This window comes from Salpingoeca rosetta, assembly GCF_000188695.1.
Source record: "Salpingoeca rosetta unplaced genomic scaffold supercont1.13, whole genome shotgun sequence".
Classification (NCBI taxonomy): Eukaryota; class Choanoflagellata; order Craspedida; family Salpingoecidae; genus Salpingoeca; species Salpingoeca rosetta.
Window position 1 is genome coordinate 775,924 of NW_004754921.1, and position 7,500 is coordinate 783,423.

The 7,500-nt window shown below is 55.4% G+C and overlaps 3 protein-coding genes across 3 annotated transcripts in view; 1 reads left to right on the forward strand and 2 right to left on the reverse strand.

Moving 5' to 3' along the window:
• PTSG_05593 (molecular chaperone DnaJ) overlaps positions 1 to 2,188 on the reverse strand; it is a 6,097-nt gene extending 3,909 nt beyond the window's left edge. The window contains exons 1-5 of the mRNA XM_004993404.1: positions 2,017 to 2,188; positions 1,468 to 1,710; positions 1,081 to 1,192; positions 659 to 820; positions 169 to 392 (exon numbers count right to left, since the gene is read on the reverse strand). Of these exons, the coding sequence (XP_004993461.1) occupies positions 169 to 392; positions 659 to 820; positions 1,081 to 1,192; positions 1,468 to 1,710; positions 2,017 to 2,151 (876 nt within the window). The 5' untranslated portion in view covers positions 2,152 to 2,188. The remainder of the gene's footprint in view (positions 1 to 168; positions 393 to 658; positions 821 to 1,080; positions 1,193 to 1,467; positions 1,711 to 2,016) is intronic.
• A 26-nt stretch (positions 2,189 to 2,214) lies between these two features.
• Positions 2,215 to 3,838, forward strand: PTSG_05594 (uncharacterized protein). The gene is made up of 3 exons (XM_004993405.1): positions 2,215 to 2,508; positions 2,789 to 2,892; positions 3,172 to 3,838. The coding sequence occupies exons 1-3, from the start codon at positions 2,220 to 2,222 to the stop codon at positions 3,283 to 3,285; spliced, it is 507 nt and encodes a 168-aa protein (XP_004993462.1). The 5' UTR covers positions 2,215 to 2,219; the 3' UTR covers positions 3,286 to 3,838.
• Positions 3,839 to 3,859: 21 nt separating this feature from the next.
• PTSG_05595 (uncharacterized protein) overlaps positions 3,860 to 7,500 on the reverse strand; it is a 4,556-nt gene continuing 915 nt past the window's right edge. Inside the window, exons 3-12 of the mRNA XM_004993406.1 lie at positions 7,334 to 7,378; positions 7,037 to 7,117; positions 6,779 to 6,859; positions 6,305 to 6,448; positions 5,956 to 6,070; positions 5,565 to 5,671; positions 5,296 to 5,340; positions 5,049 to 5,117; positions 4,508 to 4,583; positions 3,860 to 4,277 (exon numbers count right to left, since the gene is read on the reverse strand). Of these exons, the coding sequence (XP_004993463.1) occupies positions 4,168 to 4,277; positions 4,508 to 4,583; positions 5,049 to 5,117; positions 5,296 to 5,340; positions 5,565 to 5,671; positions 5,956 to 6,070; positions 6,305 to 6,448; positions 6,779 to 6,859; positions 7,037 to 7,117; positions 7,334 to 7,378 (873 nt within the window). The 3' untranslated portion in view covers positions 3,860 to 4,167. The remainder of the gene's footprint in view (positions 4,278 to 4,507; positions 4,584 to 5,048; positions 5,118 to 5,295; positions 5,341 to 5,564; positions 5,672 to 5,955; positions 6,071 to 6,304; positions 6,449 to 6,778; positions 6,860 to 7,036; positions 7,118 to 7,333; positions 7,379 to 7,500) is intronic.

A 7,500-nucleotide genomic window follows, 5' to 3' on the forward strand; every position in this document is an offset into this window, starting at 1 on the left:
GTGTGTGTGTGTGTGTGTGTGTGTGTGTGTGTGTGTGTGTGTGTGTGTGTGTGTGTGTGTGTGTGAGTGAGAGAGTGTGTGTGTGCGTGTGTATGCACTGAGCGCAGAAGAACAAGTTCAGGTCGTGTTAATACAACAGTACTTGCTCGCCTCCGAACAACCGCACACCTGCTTGCCGCGGAGGGCGAGGTCGACACACTCGTGTGTTTCCGCATCCGTTGTCGGGGACACGCAGGCAGCAATGGCGAGCGGGCGGTGCAGGGTTGACGTGAGGTGGCCGGTTGGTGTGAGCAGCGCTGTGATGGCCAGTGGCGGCGGCAGGTGGCGCTCAACAAACGCCGTCAGGGACTCGATATCACGCGCCCGGCCGCGGTAGGGCGTGTACGACCCATCTGTTGCGTGCAGTGTGTTTGACGCGTGTGTGTGCGTGATGTGATGGGTGTGTGCGTGATGTGATGTGATGTGTGTGTGTGATGTGATGCGTGTGTGTGATGTGATGCGTGTGTGTGTATGTGTGTGTGTGCGTGAGTGATGTGTGTGTGTGTGTGAAGGAATTGATTCATCAGGGATAGTAGACAGTCACACAGTGTGTAGGATGTCACGTTACACACGGCCGTGCAAGACGACGGCCTTCCAAGCAATGCTGAAGAGCACGCACCGCCTTTGTGAAAGAGAAGGAGGGTGGGGAAGGCGCGAATATGTAGCTGCTGACACGTGTTCCAAAACTCTTCGCAGTTGATGGCGCCAACACCAACCGCATCCCGCAGCACGTGCGCAAACTGCTTCCACGTGGGCGCCAGGTCTCGACAGTGGCTGCACCCTGGTGTTGTCGTCGTTGCGGGTGTCCCCCGGTCCACGTGAGCGAGAGATCACAAGTCATCATGCAGCTCTGAAATTGATGCCACAAAACTGCGCCACACACACACACACACACACACACACACACATACACACACACACACACACGCACACACAGGCCATGTATTGCTGCCGCAGTGGCAGCGGTAGTGGCAGCCGAAGCAGCGTCGACGACGACGGATGGCACAGGTGGCCAGCCGACAGAGGTAAAGAGATGCGCACCTGGGCTGTAGAAGTTGACAAACCAGGTGTCGCCCGAGTCCACGGCCAAGCTCCAGAAGTCCTTCTGTGCGAAGGTCTCCACATCTTCCTCATCGTCATACAGGCTCATGTCCTGGTTGCAAAGCAAGTGGGCGTGGAGAAGGTGGGCAAGCGGTTGGAATTAGAAAAAAAAACATGGCAATGACATGCTGTGCGTGTTCGTGTGTGTGTGTGGGGGGGGGGGCAATGCGCTGCGCGTTTGGTGTTGGTGGAAGCAGAAGAACGGTGCTGAACACGCGCCGTTACATGAGGCAGTGTGCTGCATGGGAACCACGCACGACGTGGCACTTTGCAAAGCACGTGGTGTGTTGTGTGTCGCAGTCGCAGTCGCAGTCTCTTCCATCGCACCTTGTAGTATTGCCAGGAGTGGAAGCCGCCTCGCTGGCGTGTGCCAGGGCCGTTGCCACCGCCTTCTTGTGCTTCCTTGACGCCATGTTCTCCGTGCTCATCGTAGATCTTCCGCAGCTTTGGGTCCTTGAGCACCTCGAAAGCGGCGTTGAGCTGCACGAACTTGTCGTGTGCCTCGGGGTCGCCTGGGTTCTTGTCTGGATGCAGCCTCAGCGCCAGCTTCTTGAACGACCTTCGAATCTCCTGCACCGGTGTGTGTGTATTTGTGTGTGTATGTGTGTGTATTTGTGTGTATATTTGTGTGTATATTTGTGTGTATGTGTGTGTATTTGTGTGTGTGTGTGTGAGTGATTGAGTGTGTGAAGGCTGATGTCACGTGCACTGTCAGGCACATCGACAGGCAGACGCAGAACACAAACACACACACATGCACACACACAAACACTCACACATATGCACACACACACACACAGCGCTCACAAACACACACAACGCACAAACACACACACTCACAGCGCACACATGCACACACACCCTCTCGATGCGTACCTTTGGACTAGCCTCTACGTTCACTTCTAGCAGCTCATAATACGTTTGACTACTGCCACTGACTTCTGTCACGTGCACTGCCACAGCCACCAGCAGCAACAGCACCAGCGCCGCAACCGCTTTTGCTGCGCCCATTCCTTCCTTTGCGTTGATGAGTCATCACCAACAAAATTGCGATTTCTCCATTTTGCCAGCTGCCCTCAATGGGACATTCCACCCATTTCAAACAAGCAAGCTTTGTCTGCTTGCGTTTGCGACACACCAGCCACAAGCAAGGCCAGCCAGCAAGCCATTTCTCTCCCGTCCCCGTGCGTGTGCTTGCCTCACCTGCCTGCGTCTTTGTGTCGTGTCCTCGCTTGAAACCTTCCCTCCACCCTCCACCACCTCCACCAGCTCCACTGCCACCAATCATGTCGGGCTACCAGCAGAAGGGTCAGGGCGCTCCCCCACCCTACCAGCCATACGGCCAGCAGCCACCCCCACAGCAGCCATGTGCGTTTTGGAGTGGGAACAGACCATTGTGCTTGTTTGTGCTTGTGCGTGTGTTGTTGTTTGTTGTTTGTGCTTGTGCGTGTGTGCGCGCGCGTTCGTGCTGTTGATGTGGCTGAGCTGTTGCTCCCTGTTCCTTCTCATGTAAGATCTCGGTGTCACCATCACCCATTTCACTGTCACACTGGTGCGTTTCGCCTCACGATTACCACGTGCGCTTGCACCCCTTGCTTGCTTGTGTCGCCCCTCCCCCTCCCCCCGCGCTCGTTTGTTGACTTTGCAGATGGCGCTCCTCCTCCTGGCCAGTACCAGCACCAGCATCACCACCATCAGGGCCCTCCTCCCCAGGGTCAACAGCAGCACATCACCGTCGTGCAGACTGAGAACGTATGTGTTGATGGTTGTGTTTGCTTCCATTTCAATCTGCATGCCTCGTTTGTGAGCTTCGTTGTTTTTGACCTCGCTGCTTTTGCCTCCTGCAGTGGCCTTGCGTGTTTCGTGCGCACACATCTCAACCACTGCACAGTGATCGTGCACATGGACTGGTTCTTCGTCTTCGACTTGCACCCCCCCCCCTTCCAAAAAAAAAAAAAAAACCACCACCTCACCTCTCCTCTCATCTCCTCTCCTGTCGCATCCATGCCCACTTCGCTTGTTTTTTCGCAGGAGACGTACTGCGGCCCCATTTCGTGGATCATCGGCCTGTTCCTGTTCCCCTGCATCTGCTTCTGCCCTGTCGACAGTCGCCCCACGGGAACCACCATTGTCCACCACCAGTAACAACGTGACAACGCGGACACAACAACCCTTGCCTTGCCTCCCCCGCTCCCGATTGTTTCATCGTGTTGCTTCTGGACCTGCCTGCCTGCCTGCTCTCCCTTCGTTTTGTTATCTCTCGCCCGCAGCTGCCAGCGACCCTGTGAGGAGCCAGTGACTTGTGCTTGGTGTGCTGCTGTGGCGTGGTGACAACATGCAATGCATGACTGCGCTGCGCCTCTCTGGTTCCTGCCCCTGCTGTGTTGGCTGGCTGCTTCTTCTTCCCTCCACCCGTCTTTACACCGTGGTTGTCGTTTATGCCTGTTTCACCTTCGTCATCATCCATGCGTTTTATTCACGACACATCGTGCTTGTCATTCGTTCCTTGCCTTGCTTGACCCTAAGTGCCGCCACGTTTGACCCTGTTTTTTTGTTGTGGTTGTGTTTTTTGTGCATGTGTGCGTGTGGGTGTGTTTGCACTTGCATGCGGTTGCGTGCGGGTGTACTGCCGCGCCCTTGCTCTCCCAAACCCATGCGTCGTTCACGCTCAACACAAATACACACGACACCAAAGTCAGCTCTGTCTGTCGTACTGTAAGGAAAGAGTGGTCCTTTCTCTATTCATTGGGGATACAGAGGCGGGGGACAAAAGGGGTGGTGAGAAGAAAAAAAAAGCGGGAAGCCAAACGCAGATGGCAAGAAACACAATGGGGAGTAAGGAAACAGGCAGCAGCGAGAGGCGTCCAAGGAAACAAGGGGCAGGAGTGTGCATGTGTGGGCAGCAACGGAGTAAGCCGAGTTTGCTCATCCAAAAGCACAGCAAACACGCAGCAACACAGCAAAGGGGCAAGAAGCGACGTGAGCAAGTGTGCATGTTTGCGTGCATGTGTACAGGCGGCGTGGCGGCTACTCGTCTGGCTCGTCTTCCTCATCGGAGGAGGAGTCCTCGAGCGCCTTTGCCCGGTTGTACTGCTCCGGGTCCACACCAATGTCAAGCAGCGACGGCTCAGACCGCGCTGGCAACGCGACACGAGCGGAGGCGGAGGGGTGGGGGGTGGGGGGTTGATGTGAGGGGACAACACGGACCATAAGCCATATGAAACAGACAAGTCACTCACAAGTAAGCAAGCGAAGTCAGCAAACAGAGAGAGAGTGTGTGTGTGTGTGTGTGTGTGAGAGAGAGAGAGTGAGTGAGTGAGACACACACACACACACACACACACACAGAACACACAGACGCGTGTACCTTCTGCAAGCTGGGCAAAATAGTGCTCTGCGGACTTTTCAATCTGATCATCGTCCTCAACCTCCAGCCCATCAATCTGTGGGAGGTGAGGGGAAAGGGAAGGGGCAAATGGAAGGACACGGGGAGAGATGAGAGAAGACTTGGGGGATGGGGTTGGAAAGATGGCTGGGATCAACAGCAGTTGTCCATCACACACACACACACACACACACACACACACACACACACACACACGACTTGTGAGCCGTAATGCAGACTACCAAAAAGATACAAGTCACAGGGTAGGTTGTAAATGTACGGTTAGCCCGGCGGTCATTTGCTACAGACCGGCACGCGGTTACACACAACACTGCCGACGTCAGGGTCGGGGGATCTTTTCCTGTATAATCAGCGCTCGTTCTACTCTCGTTCGGTTTGTATCCCCGTCCAGTTTCGGTCACACGTATGTCTCCACACACACACACACACACACACACACACACACACACACACACACACGACAACATGAAGCAATCTGATTTGAACGGATGGTGGTGTGCACCTGGATGTAGCCGAGGTCGTCGTCGTCTTCGTCGTCGTTGGCGCCTTTGTCGTCCTGCACATCCACTTGCTGTTGCAGCAATGCGCACACGGTACAGGGACAAGTGGTGAGGGGGGGGGGGGGCAGTGGTGGTGGTGGCAGTAGCACCAGCGGTAATGGTGGTGGAAATGACGCAAGAACTGTGATGAGTGGAAACACCAACAGGCAAATGACACACACACACACACACACACACACACACACACACCGCTTCCTTTGCTGGCTGCTGCGTTGGCTTTGGGGAGTCGCGGGCCTGGAGAGAGAAGCGAGCGTGAGGAACGTGACAACTTGGGAGCCCGGGAGCTTGCTGGGCCATCAACAACAAGGCGAGGCAGATACAACAGACAGACAGACCAATGAAATTACTCTCCCCACTCCCCCTCCTCCTCCTCCTCCTCCTCCTCACATCCCCCCCTCCTCTCTCCGATGCGCTGCTGCTGCTACTGCCAGTGCTGTCGTTGCTGTGTGCGTACGTACCGCCTCCGACTTTGAGAGGGAGGATGCGCGTGCGCGGTCTTGGGCCTGCTGCTGCACCACAAGCAGCCGCCGCCGCACCTCAGGCGACCTCATCGGATTCGCAGGCTCTGCGACGTGCAGCAGGAGCAGAGGTGGGGAGAGGTGGGGAGAGGTATGAGGGGGGGGGGGGGTGAATGGGTGGAGACGATGTTGCGCATGTGTGGAGGAAGGCCTTCGTGTGTGTGGGCACACATGTGTGCACACAAGAAACCACATATGTTTGTAGATGAACACCGACACCTACAAATGCACACACACACACACACACACACACACACACACACACACACACAGAGCACACACACACACAGAGCACACACACACACACACAGAGCACTGCATGTGAACGCACCAACATCGCCAGACTCTGAGGCGGTTGCGAGGAGATCAACGTTGGACTTGCTCTTCTGCCAGCGCTGGTAGTTGAGGTTGAACGCGTGCGCACACGTGAACGTCATTTCGTAGCTCTACAGCGACCGCCGTCATCAGTTCCATGGTGTTGTGGTCGTCAGTGTTGGACAGGGAAGGGGCAGGTTGGGACGTGAGTGGATGCGTGAGGAGCAATCATAAGGAGAACGACAGCAATACCCGAAGTGCGATAAAACACGCAGACAGACAAACACACACAGACACACACACACACACAAATACACAAATACACAGACACACAGACGCACACATGCACAGACACACGGGCGAACCTTCTTTGCGGACTTGGTGGCAAAGACGTGGCAGAGGGCAATCTTTGAGGAGCGCGGGAGGGCGACGTAGCAGAAGAGCTTTGGGTCTGTCGTGTCCACCGTCGAGTAGGCGATGCGCGACGTCGAGTGGCGCATCAGCACCTCCTGATGATGTTCGCACACCCGCGCGTTGCATGCAGGCACGACAATGGAGTGCATGGAGTGAGGAGGGGTTGGAGGGGGGAGGGGTGAGGAACGATAGAGGGCAGCAATCCTTTTCGCCAGCAACATATCATCAGAGTGGCACATTAAGGAGAAGAAGACATGAAGAAGAAGAAGACATGAACAAAGATACCACACACCACACACACACACACACACACACACACACACGCAACACACACGCAACACACACCCCGCTCTCTGTGTATCTCCCAACACATGTGCACACGGAACACCCATGTGTTCCAACATGGCAGCCCCCACGCTACGCACCGAGTGGCCACGCTGGAGCGTGATGCGGCCGGCTGCAATGGTCAGCGTCACGTGCGTCACCTCGCGGTTCATGCTCTTGATCTGACAGAGGTGCGCGCGATTGAGACCAACAAAGGGGTGAGCGTGGCAGGCGAGTGAGAAGACACAACGGCATGGAACCGAGGGATCAAGCAAAGGTGAGGGCAGTGACGGTCAGCACGACGTCATCCATGACAGGCACATGGACAACGAAGAAACACCCAGCAGCTGGCAAGGTACCTTGTGCATGACTTTTGCAGCGAGTTGGTTGTTGGCTTGTGGGTTGTGTGGCACGTAGTCGATTTCCATCGAGCCCAGGTACTGCACGAAGCGTGCGGGTGTGACAGCATGGGTGAGAGCATGTACAGTGGGCGTGCGTGCAGCAGGGGCTTTCAACACTAAAGGCGAAACAAGCAGTGTAGGCAAAACAGACAGAGCAGTTGGAGCAAACACACGCGCACACAAACGCACAGACACACACACACACACACGCACACACACATACACACACACAAACAAACACACATACACACACACCTTGATCTCAAAGGGAACGCCAATCATGACTTGCTCGTCCGAGTGCTGTGTGAGGAGTGCAGAGCGCCATAGACATGCGCGTTAAAATCACTTGCTGCAATAAGGCACCAGGAAACAAACACGCATACACATACACACAAATACGCACATGTGCACATACACACAAC

What these genes read in the sequence shown, in the direction of transcription:
- PTSG_05594 (XM_004993405.1), top strand. Translation starts at nt 2,220, where the DNA reads ATGGGACATTCCACCCATTTCAAACAAGCAAGCTTTGTCTGCTTGCGT. An exon ending in GCCACCCCCACAGCAGCCAT is followed by an intron (nt 2,509 to 2,788) that starts GTGCGTTTTGGA and finishes TTGACTTTGCAG; the next exon opens with ATGGCGCTCCTCCTCCTGGC. An exon ending in CCGTCGTGCAGACTGAGAAC is followed by an intron (nt 2,893 to 3,171) that starts GTATGTGTTGAT and finishes GTTTTTTCGCAG; the next exon opens with GAGACGTACTGCGGCCCCAT.